General features: G+C 43.9%; 1 protein-coding gene across 2 annotated transcripts in view; it reads right to left on the bottom strand.

Annotated features, from left to right (window-relative positions):
* The window catches only part of STMND1 (stathmin domain containing 1), a 115,918-nt gene that overhangs the window by 20,436 nt on the left and 81,918 nt on the right, over positions 1–13,564 (bottom strand). The window contains exon 1 of one of the 2 annotated variants that reach the window (XM_032140869.2): positions 9,621–9,931. The exons of the other annotated variant lie outside the window; for it this stretch is intronic. Within the exon in view, the coding sequence (XP_031996760.1) occupies positions 9,621–9,701 (81 nt within the window). The 5' untranslated portion in view covers positions 9,702–9,931. Of the gene's footprint in view, positions 1–9,620; positions 9,932–13,564 lie in introns of those variants that run through there. 2 annotated transcript variants of the gene reach the window in all.

The raw sequence follows: 13,564 nt of genomic DNA, 5'->3' as shown, positions 1-13,564 counted from the left end.
CCTTCCGAGTAGCTGGGATTACAGGCGTGCACCACTGTGCCTGGCTAATTTTTGTATTTTTAGTAGAGACAGAGTTTCACCATGTTGGCCAGGCTGGTCTCGAATTCCTGACCTCGTGATCCGCCCACCTCGGCCTCCCAAAGTGTTGGGATTACAGATGTGAGCCACCGCGACCGGACTCATTTAATGTCTGTTGATTTGACTTTTTGGCCCAAGGGCCACTTTTCTTTCCTGCCGAGTCTTTGAAGGGCCTCAGGACTCTGCCCTCCACTTCCTACTCTTTTTTTTTTAGAGACAGGGTCTCCATATGTTGCCCAGGCTGGGGTGCAGTGGCTATTCACAGGCACAATCAAAGTGCATGGATTCAAGCAATCCTCCTGCCTTGGTCTCTCCAGTAGCTAGGACTATAGGCATGTGACGCCACGCCCAACCTCCCACTCTGTGCAGCAGAGCCTTGCTGTACTGTGATAAAAGTTTGTATCTTGTTGGAGGGAGCAAAAGGTATGAGAGAAGAAAAAATGCCTGAATTGGTTCTTGATAAATGAGCTTCCAGTGGACAAGGAGAAAAGGACATTCTAGGCAGAGGGAAAAGCATACACAAGACAGAGAAATGAAACCATATTGTGTGTCCAGGAACATGAAATTTTCCAGTGTAGCAGAGACAGATTGGGGTAGACAGTGGAAGGCGCTGAGGTGAAAAAGGGAAGTATTGTGTGACAAGCAAAGGAGATGGATTCTATTTTGAATGCAACAGGAATCCTGTGTAGGATTTTTATCCATGGAAATAAATGAAAATCATCAGGAGGGTTTTCTAGAAAAATCACTTTTGGGTTCCTGCAAGTGACAGGAGTGGACGGAAGGAACAGAACATGGCGATCAGTTGCAATTATTGCAGTTGTCAAGGTGAGAAGTGATTAAACATGAGCAAAGATGGTGGCAGTGAAAATAGGGGAAAGAAGTGGGTCCAGAAATATTAGACAGTGTACTGTGAGAAGCAACCTCTCAGAGCTTCAGTTTGAAGACGGGAGGTCCTCTGGCTCTAAAATTATGACTCTAGGCAGGAAACATTTTCTTTAAGAAAAATGAATTAAAAATAAGGCCTTGTCATGAAACTCTTGGTACTTTCACAGTAAAAGTCATACAAATTTAAAAAATATATACAAGCATGTGTTAACCACTTTCTGGAATTACTCTAACGTTTGAAGTTCCTCAGAGCCTAAGTAGAAATAGCAATGGCTAGGTTATGGTGGTGTCTGCCACAATCAGGTTTTCATAATTCAGTTAGGGATTCTTGCATGCTTGTAGTGGGAGTTACATAGCTCCTTATCACTGTGTTTACGCAAAATGATAACTCCAGCTAAACCAATATCAGTTCATTGTGTTGAGGGTTAATTAGTTCTGTTTCTCAGGGCTACATGGGAAATAATGAAAAACCAACCAAACAAACAAGAAAGTAATCAAAAACTCAGTGGATATGAAATTGGAATTGGCAAAAAGAGAAAGCCTAAAAGCAACGATGTGCCGATGTGCTTTTCTCTGTCTCCATTCATCTGTCCTTCTTCATGGACACAGTTACTGCCCATCCTGTCCCTGTAGAGTAAGCAGAACCAAGAAAGGAGTCTTTACATACAACATATTACATATAACATATGTGCATATATTATATATGTGTGTTTTATATGTATATAAAACATATAACAAAAGAAGAGGAGATTGGGAGGCCGAGGCAGGCAGATCCCCTTTGGTCAGGAGTTCGAGACTAGTCTGGCCAACATGGCAAAACCCCATCTCCAATAAAAATACAAAAATTAGCTGGGTGTGGCTGTAGGGCACCTGTAATCCCAGCTACTCAGGAAGCTGAGGCAGGAGAATCACTTGAAATCGAGAGGCAGAGGTTGCCGTGAGCCGAGATTGCACCACTGCACTCCAGTCTGGGCCACAGCGAGACTCCATCTCCATCTCAAAAAAAAAAAAAAAAGAAAAGAAAAGAAAAAGAAAAGAACAGGAAGGAGACCATATCTGATGCTCACAGTTCATGCTAAAGGTAAAGATTCACATCATGTAAGTCATATTGAACACTGTTTTCCTTCTTTCCAAATAAACTACTAAAATCAATATCTGCAGTGATGGTAAGACAAGTATTTTCACAAGTTTATTTTGGTTTGCAGAGCCATCATTTTTTGATCCTAGAGAAGCACTGAGTTACAAACAGGGTGCAGTTTTGTCATTTAACATTTCCAAGTGGAGACTCTTGAAAGACTCTTGGACTTTTTCCAAATGGAAAAATTTAATGATTTAACGATTGTTAACAACAACAACAATAGCAAAACGCCCACGTTGGAATTGAGAGCGAATTTGAATATTTTCGTCTAAATGATGGCTTTTCACAAAGACTTTCTGTACGTTACAACTTGGCATAGATTTAAATACCACAACCTCAATGACCTCACAATTGTGTTATCAAAGCTACTATAACTACTTGGATTTGGAATCCAGGCCTTAGCAAGGATCTCTACCCATCTGTTCTTACTTAGAGACAGTCTGCCTTTGAGCTCTGCTGGTGACCAAAACCTAAATTGTAGCAGACAAAACACAGTCTTTTATCATGAAACAACATAAACCAGAGCAGAAATTTAAGGTTCTTCTCTTTTGAAAACTCAGAATGTCTTTCAAATATCTTACCCATGTGTAACACATTCTGGAAATTTTAACCCAATTTCATAATGAGTGTAGACTTGAGAACAGACATAGTTTAAAGACCAGACATATTTATAAGTTAATTAGATCTATGCCTCTCAGGGATATAGCAGTGTTCTTATTCTACACATACATGAAGAATTTATATTTTCACACCAGTAAGAAGTATACCTACATTAAGCCTTGGCAACATGGCCAAACTCATCTCTACAAAATATCAAAAATTAGCCAGGCGTGTTGGCTCATGCTTGTATTCCCAGCTACTCAGCAGGCTAAAGTGAGAGGATGTCCTGAGCCAGGGGAGGTTGAGGCTGTGGAGAGCCGTGATTGCACCACTGCACTTCAACTTGGGTGGCAGAGTGAGACTCTGTCTCAGAAGAAGAAGAAAGAAGAAGAAAAGAAGTCACCTGCATTATTATATAGGTAATGATACTTGGGGAGGGGATGGGATGGTGAGTGGAATGTTCTATTTTTTCCTTGAGGGTACAGATTCAATGTGTTTCTACATTTTATGAACTTTATTTCATACCTCAGTGTCTTAGGGATAAACTTTTTATCAATTTTAAGTAGAATTTAAAAGTTGTGAATTATAAGCTAACAGCTATGCACAGAAATAATCAGCATTCCAAATAAGGTATTGCTTAAACTACGGACAGGTGTTTTTTGTTTGTTTGTTGTGTGTTTTTGCTTATTTGTTTTTTGGTATGGATGTACTACATTTGTTCTATAGGTTTTGGGAAACATATTTACCAAACAGCTTGAAGGGAATAATTTGTCAAGGTACCCTGGAGTTAAAACCTCCTTAAGTCAAATTATTAGCAGATGTATTTTGTGAATATATTTGTCTATAGACATATAAGAATTTCTTCAAAATTTGATTTTTAAGAAGTAATTTACTCCCCTTTACTGACAATCAACTAGAATTTTCTTATCAGGTATTGGGAAAAAACTGTGTAGGGTCCTTGGAGACCATCTATTCCAATCCAGCCTCTCCTCTTTTATAACAGGCAAGGAATTTTGAGTTATTCTTATAGAAGAATAACATTTCTCCAACTAAGAAGTTTTCCATGCTTTTCTTATTATTATGCATTATTTTATTACTGTATCTTCTCACCACTTTAGACTAAAGTAAAAGTGAAAGGGAAGTCTGTATATAGTTCTCAAGAAATTTGATTTAGAATATTTTAAAGTCATGTTACTAAGAAACATAAATATTTCATGCAAGCAAACACGTTCATTTCATTTTAAAGATCCTGCTGAACTACTGAACCCTAAGCCTTATGCATTTATGAAAGCTGTGAAAGAAATTATTATTATTCCAACAGCTATAGAGTGTTTAATTAATAATCATACCTTTCCCAGATCAGATTTCCAAAGTCAAGTGCTTGGGGCTAGGAAAGAAGGTATATGCATGTGTCGACTCTCAGTCTATTTTCAGGTTATTTTAAAATTGAATTTCCTCCTTGCAGACTGTCATTAGTCTAGTTCTGCTACTAGGAGACAAGAAGACATTAAGGAATCTTGGAACCAGGAGGGACATGCATTTGCTCAAGAAAGATTCATTAGTGCCTGATCAGTATCAGGCAGTGTAGTAAGAATTGGAGATCCAAAGATTAAAAAACAGTGCCTGTCCTCAAGGAGGTAACCGCACAGGATGAAAGGCAAATATAGAAACAAACACATATAATAAAATGCTTTGAAATATGATAGCAGAAAGTATAACATCAACCCTGCCAGCATGGTGGCAGAGGTTAGGGGTGGGAGGTCATGAAGAGCTTCAGGAGGAGTGACCTCGAGTGTCTTGTAAAATGGGTACACATTTATCATGTGACCCAAGAGAGGGAGAAGGAAGTCTGGAAGGAGAGGAAACAGTAGGTGTAAAGGCATGGAGCTAGGGACAGAAAGGGCCTGGGGAACAAGTCCTAAGGTTTGTCTACAGTGTGAGTGTGGGGAGAGACAAGACTGGAGGAGTTAGCAGAGGTCAGCTCCCGATGGGCCAGGACAGCATGCTAAGTAAGGATTTAGAATTTTATCATTATTTTATTTTTGAGATGGAGTCTGGCTCTGTCACGGAGGCCGGAGTGCAGTGGCGCCACCTTGGCTCACTGCAAGCTCCACCTCCCAGGTTCACACCATTCTCCTGTCTCAGCCTCCGGAGTAGCTGAGACTACAGAAGCCCGCCATCACGCCCAGCTAATTTTTCTACTTTTAGTAGAGATGGGGTTTTACCACACTAGCCAGGATGGTCTGGATCTCCTGCCCTTGTGATCTGTCTCCCTCAGCCTCCCAAAGTGCTGGGATTACAGGTATTTTATTTTATTTTTTGAGATAGTTTTGTTCTTGTTGCCCAAGCTGGAGTGCCGTGGCATGATCTTTAGTTGGGAATTGGTGGGTTCTTGGTCTCACTGACTTCAAGAATGAAGCCGCGGACCCTCGCGATGAGTGTTACAGTTCTAAAGGCAGCGTGTCTGGAGTTTGTTCCTTCTGATGTTCGGATGTGTTTAGAGTTTCTTCTTTCTGTTGGGTTCATGGTTTCCCTGGCTCAGAAGTAAAGCTGCAGACCTTCGCAGCGGGTGTTACAGCTCATATAAGCAGTGTGGACCCAAAGAGTGAACAGCAGCAAGATTCATTGCAAAGAGAGAAAAAACAAAGCTTCCACAACATGGAAGGGGACCCGAGCGGGTTGCAACTGCTGGCTGGGGCAGCCTGCTTTTATTCTCTTATCTGGCCCCACCCACGTCCTGCTGATTGGTAGAGCCCAGTGGTCTGTTCTGACAGGGTGCTGATTGGTGCGTTTACCATCCCTGAGCTAGACATAAAAGTTCTTCACGTCCCCATCAGATCAGTTAGATACAGAGTATGGACACAAAGGTTCTCCAAGGCCCCACCAGAGCAGCCAGACACAGAGTGTCGATTGGTGCATCCACAAACCTCGAGCTAGACACAGGGTGCTGATTGGTGTGTTTACAATCCCTGAGCTAGACATAAAGGTTCTCCACATCTGCACCAGACTCAGGAGCCCAGCTGGTTTCACCCAGTGGATCCCGCACCGGGGCTGCAGGTGGAGCTGCCTGCCAGTCCCGCGCCGTGCGCTCGCACTCCTTAGCCCTTGGGCGGTTGATGAGACTGGGCGCCGTGGAGCAGGGGGTGGTGCTCGTCGGGGAGGCTTGGCTGCACAGGAGCCCATGGAGGGGGTGGGAGGCTCAGGCATGGCGGGCTGCAGGTCCCGAGCCCTGCCCCGCGGGAAGGCAGCTAAGGTCCGGTGAGAAATCGAGCTCAGCACCGGTGGGCTGGCACTGCTGGGGGACCCAGTACACCCTCCGCAGCCGCTGGCCTGGGTGCTAAGCCCCTCATTGCCCGGGGCCGACAGGGCCTGCCAGCTGCTCTGAGTGGGGGGGCCCGCCAAGCCCACGCCCACCCGGAACTCCAGTTGGCCCGCAAGTGCCGCGCGCAGCTCGGGTTCCTGCTCGCGCCTCTCCCTCCACACCTCCCTGCAAGCCGAGGGAGCCGGCTCCCGCCCTCGCCAGCCCAGAAAGGGGCTCGCACAGTGCAGCGGTGGGCTGAAGGGCTCCTCAAGTGCCACCAAAGTGGGAGCCCAGGCAGAGGAGGCGCTGAGAGCGAGCAAGGGCTGTGAGGACTGCCAGCATGCTGTCACCTTTCAATCTCAGCTCACCCCGCAATCTCTGCCTCCCGGGTTCAAGCTATTCTCCTGCCTCAGCCCCCCAAATAGATGGGATTACAGGCATGTGCCCTCACGCCCGGCTAATTTTTTATTTTTAGTAGAGAGGGGGTTTCTCCACTTTGGTCAGGTTGGTCTCGAACTCCTGACCTCAGATGATCCGCCTGCTTCGGCCTCCCAAAGTGCTGGGATTACAGGCATGAGCCATCAAACCCGGCCAGGATTTTATCTTATAATAATAATTGAAATAATTTGCATCATGCACTTATTCTGTGTCAGGCATTGGTATGAGCACTTTACGTATATTGAGTTTATTTAACCCTCACAACAACTCTATAAGTACAGTCATCCCCAGCATTAGTGGGGGATTGGTTCCAGGACCTCCCTCGGATACCAAAACCCATGGATGTTCAAGTCCTTTATAGAAAATGGTGTAGTATTTGCATATAATCTATGCACATCCTTCTGTATACTTTAAGTCATCTGTAGATTATTCATAAATACCTAAAACAATGTTAATGCTATGTAAATAGTTGTTGTACTGTATGTTTAAGGCACAATAACAAGAAAAAAGTCTGTACATGTTCAGCACAGTTTAAAAAAAAAAAAAAAAATTTTCCAGCCATGCTTCTTGTATCCCTGAATGTGGTAACCACAGATAGAGAGGCCCCACTATGTGTATTATTACTGCCCTCATTTTAGAAATAAGAAAACTGGGGCACAGGGAGGTTAAATAACTTGAAAAAGGTCACGCAACAAATAAATAATAAATCTAGAAATCAAACCTAGCTTGTCATACTCTTGACCATGGGTTTATGTGTCCTACCTAATAGGTTGGTGACTTCTTTTCGACAGAGGACTGAGATAATCAGATTTCATTTGAGAAAGATCCTTCTGGAGGTCATGTGGATGATTAGAGGAGGAGGTCAGGTGGAGCAGGAAGTAGAAAAAGGATCCAGGGAGCGCAATTAGGAGACTTGTACAAAAATCCAAGCGAGAAGTGATAATTATCTTACCCAAGAAATTTAGGTAGAAACCCAGGAACCCTCCTGGGCCTTGGAATGGCTTGGCCCAGAAGACATCTTGTATTTGACGCTTGGAGAGGATTGGTTTTTAGCATCCCCTCCTATGCTATGCAACGAAATTAGTTTCAGCAGTAACCATGAGATGGAACAAATGATAACGGCAAGAAAAGAAACACAGTTCCTTCTGTTGAAGTCTTATATGTAATCAGGCCAGCAAAATAAATAAAAAATAAAAAAGATTTTTGTATGAAAAGGGGGACAAGAACAATGGATTAGCACTTTTAAGTGACATTAATGTGTTTTTGAAAAATGGGAGAAAAAAGTATTTCTACGTATTAGTCCAAAGTGATAATGAGTTCACCAGGCCAATAGGAGAGGGTCCCAGGGAGGGCATCTCAGGAAGAGGGAATGGAACAGGTAAAGGCATGGAAGTGTGAGAAACCTGGAAGAACTGAGCCCTGAGAGTCATTTGGTTTAGCAGACCCAAGAGCCCATGAGTGACAGGCATTGGCAGAAGACAAGAGAAGAGGATGACATTAGAGGGACAGGATAGATTATAAACTAAAGGGTTTTGCACACGAAGAGAAATTTTTCCCTTGGCAAGATAGGTGGCAGTGTGGAAGAGAAACTTGTTAGGATACTGGCAGGAGAGGCAGAAATACCCCATAAAAGGTAATGGGTCCTAGCGGGGTGCGGTGAGTTACACCTGTAATCCCAGCACTTTGGGAGGCTGGGGCGGCTGGATCATGAGGTCAGGAGTTCGAGACCAGCCTGACCAACATGAAGAAACTCTGTCTCTAATAAAAATATAAAAATTAGCCAGGCTTGGTGGCGCACGCCTGTCATCCCAGCTACTCAGGAGGCTGAGGCAGGAGAATTGCTTGAACCTGGGGGACGGAGGTTGTAGTGAGCTGAGATCGTGCCATTGCACTCCATCCTGGGTGACAGAGCAAGACTCCGTCTCAAAAAAAAAAAAAAAAAAAAGTAATGGGTCCCTATACAGAGACAGTGGCAGTTTCAGGATGGAAAGCAGAAAACAGTGTTAAGATGGGTGGCCATTTGGGCACAGGCTTCCCCCAGGGCCCCAGGTACTAAATGTGGAGTCAGCCTTCACTAGATTCTGGTTTGCTTGTTTCCAAATGTACTCCAAGAGCCCAACAGATGTGCGCCACATGAAGTAGGTGCTGCAGCTGGCACTTAATAGTGTCTTGCACAGTGCCTGCTGAGACCAAGCGTGTGCTCTTTGAACAGTAGCTCCAAAAATGACCCTTCGGAAAGGTGGCCATAAGTCCCAGTTTGCTGTGCTTCAGCCAGGGTCTTTGGGAAAATGTATTAATAGGGTTCCCTTTCACTCTTAAAAGCATAATTTTGATGATAAATTATATGGTAGCCTTATCTTTCGGTGTAACCCCTCTTAGGTGGACCTTTGAGGGTTGCTAGCGCTGTCTGTGGAATCTGGAGGGTGGTAAGGATGCAAAGAAATCATGGACCTCATTTCTGTTCAACCAACTCATCCCTCTAGGTCTCGCTCTGGAAAAAATTCCCCATAATGTCTCTAGAAGAATTACAGGGCATGCAGCTTTGAGGAACTAGGGAAAAGAGTACTGGAACGAAACTCTTGAAAACTAAATTCTACCTTCGCTGTGCCCCCAAATTAGCTGTGCAGCCTCGGACAAGTCGCCTATCTCTCTGGGCCTCATGATCCTTATCTATGAATCGAGAGGATGCAGCCAGATAGGTTCTGAGATCTCTCCCAGCTTTAAGAAACGACCAAAGGGCCTATTTTTCAGAAGCCAATAATATATGGCAGTTCCTAGGGACTCTAACCTTCCCTCGAGAATCACGGTCAACCCTAGCTCTGTGCAGAACATACTGCTCATCCGGTTATTCCTTGCCTCTGCCCTGGGGTGTGACCACCTTCGCAATCTCTTTAAACACCAAAGGCTCTCAAAATTGATCCTATAGCCATATATCTGTATCTACACTCTCTATCGATATATATAGATATATGTTGATATTTATCCATCCATCTGTCTAGTCCCGGTTAAGACAGCAGTTAAACACCGGCAGAATAAAGTTGCTCCCACCCGTTAACTAGCCTCGACCGACCCTGCTCCAGCCAACTCTTGTCGCCCCCAAGCGTGGGAATCGCGAGACCTCCTAGGCAAAAGGCTTTATGTCCGTTTGTCTGTTTATTTATTTATTTATTTATTTATTACCTTGAATTCCTCTTTCCAGCCCTTCTTGGGCGCAGGTACACGTCTCCGGTCTTCAGCAGGTTGGGAAAGTCCGCAGCCCATGCTGCGCGCGCGCGCGCGCGCGCTCCTCCTCCGCGGGCTTGGCTGCTGTGCGCCCCCGCGAGCGCTCCCTGCCGCGCTCCGGCGCTGGTGGTCCCGCCCTCCTGCGCCCTGCGCCCTGCGCCCTGCGCCCTGCGCCCCTGCCCCTGCGCTCGGGCGCCACCCGCCTCTCCCACTTCCCGCGCTTAAACTCCGGGCAGGACGCACTGGGTTTCTGGGCAGTCGCCAGGAATGGTTGCCACAATAAATTACGTCATGCAGACCTGGCACTTGGGCGGAGATGGGACTCTGGTAACTGAAAACTAGAAGGTTGGAGGCGTCTAAATCACAGGTAGGATGCAAAAGCCCTATCCAGAGCGAGGGGCCGGCGGAAGGCCCGCTGCCTGGCTGCGTTACTTTGAAAAGTACCAGAGTCGCAAGCATCTTGCGGGAACCTCTTATTTTTCCTCTTTGTAAGACATGGTGTGTGTGACACGCCCCTACCCCTGGTGCCTGGACCACATCCTTGTTTTTAGACACTGTCCGTAGTGAAGGTGATCGTGTGGAATGCGAGGCAGGTGTCCAGTCGCAGAGACGGCTGTTGAGGGCAGGAGGACAGAGTGGAGGCGGCCCCGACAGCACCAGAAGGCAGTGGCACAAAGCGACCTCAGAAAGACGGTCGCACAAGCAGAAACCCATACGATGAAGAAAAGCATATAGTTAGGACCGTAAACAGCTCAGCAGCCGCCAAATGGGTCACGCAAATCATTTTAATGGCAGGTGCATTTTATGAGCTGTTAGGCTTTATGGAAAGAGCATGGCTATGCACATTTCTAGCAGAGAATTAAATCAAGAAGGTGTTATCCGTCAAAAAAGGCAGACCAGGAAGACTGCTCAAATGAGGAACAAGTTTGTCTTTTCTGGATATTTTCTTTTAATCTTAATTTTTATTTTTTTTTTAAAGAATTAAAACAGGAACTGAAAGGAATCTTAGAGGTCTCCTATCAACTTTTTTTTTAGTTTTAGAGAAGTTGAGTGACTTTCCCAAGGTCAACGGGAAGCTAGTTAATGAAGGTAGGATGAGGAACTAGGTGGCCTGACTCAGTTTCTCTGTGTCTCCACAATACCAGGAAAGTACAACTGAGGATTCTTGGAGGTGTAAAAATCCTGGGTCCTTCCAAGGAAACTAATGCTCAGCTCTGTGATAGGAAGCTGATTACTTACAGCATTTAAGCTCATTTCACTGTTATTGGATATTGCTGTCAATTTTCCTACTACTAAAATTGAGGAAGAGGGAAGACAACTAAATGAAACTCAGCTCAAAGTATTATAATTATGGAGCAAGCAATATTGGAGATTTATTGAATGAAGAGTTGAAACAAAGCTAAAATGGTATTGGGGGAACAGCTCTGATAGTATTAACTCATGGGTGTCATAAGTCGCATGTAATGCCCCAACTGGAAACTGGGGGAAATTCTCGATTAGAATATTCCAACACAAAGAACACCAATAAAATGTTCTTGAGCAAGTTCAATGAATGTTTGTAGAACTGTAAGGGTAAGATACTGCACACAACTTTTTTTTTTTTCTTTTAAGGCTCTCCGCAGAGATTTGCTGAGAACGAGTAGGTGGTACCCAAGTGTGTTGTGCAGGTGTCGTCTGCAGCATCCTAGGACTACAGTGTGTAAACTAAAATAAAATCCTAAGCCCACCATAGACTGAACAGACCCCCTCTGAGCCAAGGGGACCCCAGAACAATGTAAAAACCAAGTTCCTGGTTATGATGGAATGAGAAGTCAGATATGTCTTTTTTTTTTTTTAAATATCCCCTTGGTTTAGACACAACAACTGATCAGCACTAATGTTAAAATAGAGACCAGAAGATTGACAGAACAGGCGGTGGCTCATGCCTGTAATCCCAGCACTTTGGGAGGCTAAGGCAGGTGGATCACCTTAGGTCAGGAGTTCAAGACCAACCTGGCCAACCTGGCGAATCACTGTCTCTACTCCAAAGTGAACATGGGATCATATGTTAACATGCATGTTTGTTTAATACATATGCATCCGAACTACTTTTATGAATATTCATAGCTCCTCCTACAACCTGTTGAATATGTATGTTTAGCCAGCCGGTTCAGGATAAAAGTGTTACCCCAACCCCTACTCCTTTGAAGCGCCTGTCTCTGTTCTTTGCATGAGGCAAGCTTCTCAGCCTGAAAGATGGCCACCTTGCAGGCTGTAACCCTTTATAAGAAATGAAGTTTTCTCTCCTTTCCACATTTCTAGATACTGTGTGTGTTTTTTAAGTTAACATATCCAAAGTTGTGAAAATGCCCTTTTTCTAGGGGTCTGTTAGGGCCAGTTTTTACTGGCTGATGAGAGCTGATTAACAGGAAATTTGGCCCTAGTTGTTAAATACAACTGTTATTAAAATTAAATTATATAAACTTAACAATTCAACTAGCTATGTTAAAAAAACCATAGGTAATAAATACAACAAGACTGAGTAGCAAGGGTGTAGAACACCTCTGAATATTAAATCATTACTGCAAAAACAGAAAATAGAAAAGAAAAATGGAAGACAGGAAAAAGAAGTGAGGAGGAAAATAAAGGAGAAGAATCAAGACAAAGTCCATTAGACAATCAAGTATAGAAGAAAAGAAACACTGGCCTCATATTATCAAGGAATTTTCAGTCTAGGAAGATCGTTATGCATAAAATTACAACTAGGAGCGCTGATGTTACACCAGCTGCTTATTTCTCTTCCCTGGTAGAGAAAGGATCTTTGTATTTAGTGGGTCAGGGTGAAGGAGAAAAGAAAATCCTCGCCTGCCATCACCCAACCTAGGAGTCGGTTTTCTCTCTGTTCTGGTAGAAACTTAACCCACGTGAGATGCAGGATAAACCAGAGAGCAGCCTTGTCTCCCTGCAGCACTCAGCAGTAGCGTATTAGGGCAGGGTATTAGGGCAGGGTGAGTCATAGGCAGCCCAGAGGCTTCAAATTTCACGGTGGAAGCTTTCTGATTTCAGTTCCAACTCCAAGCTTTTCTAAGAAGTGGAAAGTCACATAGAGAAATCAGTTCTAATCCCAATACCACATTTACTGAGTTTACTGGCATCTTTCCATAAATAGAAAAATTATGTACTGATTTTCATTCCCAAACATGTCTCAGTGGACTAATTATTACAATAACAGCTAATATTTTGAGTGCTTGTTGAGGATTAGGTAAATGAGGGCAGCTAGTGGCTAATTTGGCATTTCTATTTTATCAGCCTACTATTAGTCTAAAGCAAAGACTAGAAAACCCACTGACCAAATCTTGCCCACTCTGTCTTTATAGGACACATGAGCTAAGAATGGATTTTGTGTTTTAAGTGGCTGAAAAAAAAATGAAGGAGAGTACGATTTAGTGATTTGTGAAAATTATGTGAAATTCAAATGTCAGTGTTTGTAAATAAAATTTTTTTGGAACACAGACATTCCCATTTGTTTACATATTATCATCCAACCGCTGCTTTTCTGGCAGAGTTGAGTAGTTATGGCAGAGATCATATGGCCTGCAAAGCCTAAAATCTTTATTATCCAGCCTCTTATGGAACATGTTTGCCGATCCCAGATTTAAAATGATAAAGTAGCTTCCACAAACTTATTAAATCACTACAAGGAACCCGAGCAGCCAGAAAGAGTTTGTGCTACTTTCAGAAGGGCAAAAAACTCTGAGGTATAAATGCCACACAAGGGAATTTATCTCATTAAATAACAGAATTCCCAGGCCTGTAAAACATGTTAAGTGGCTTCGTTCAGCTGATAAGCCCTCCCATGCTTCGCTGAAGCACTCTGTTCAACAGGAGGGCTATAGGGCGGGAACGACACTTCACTGTATTGC

Source organism: Hylobates moloch, unplaced genomic scaffold (assembly GCF_009828535.3).
Source record: "Hylobates moloch isolate HMO894 unplaced genomic scaffold, HMol_V3 SCAFFOLD_20, whole genome shotgun sequence".
In the NCBI taxonomy this organism is placed as follows: domain Eukaryota; kingdom Metazoa; phylum Chordata; class Mammalia; order Primates; family Hylobatidae; genus Hylobates; species Hylobates moloch.
Note: the sequence above shows the minus strand (reverse complement) of the source record. Positions and strands in the feature narration are given on the sequence as shown.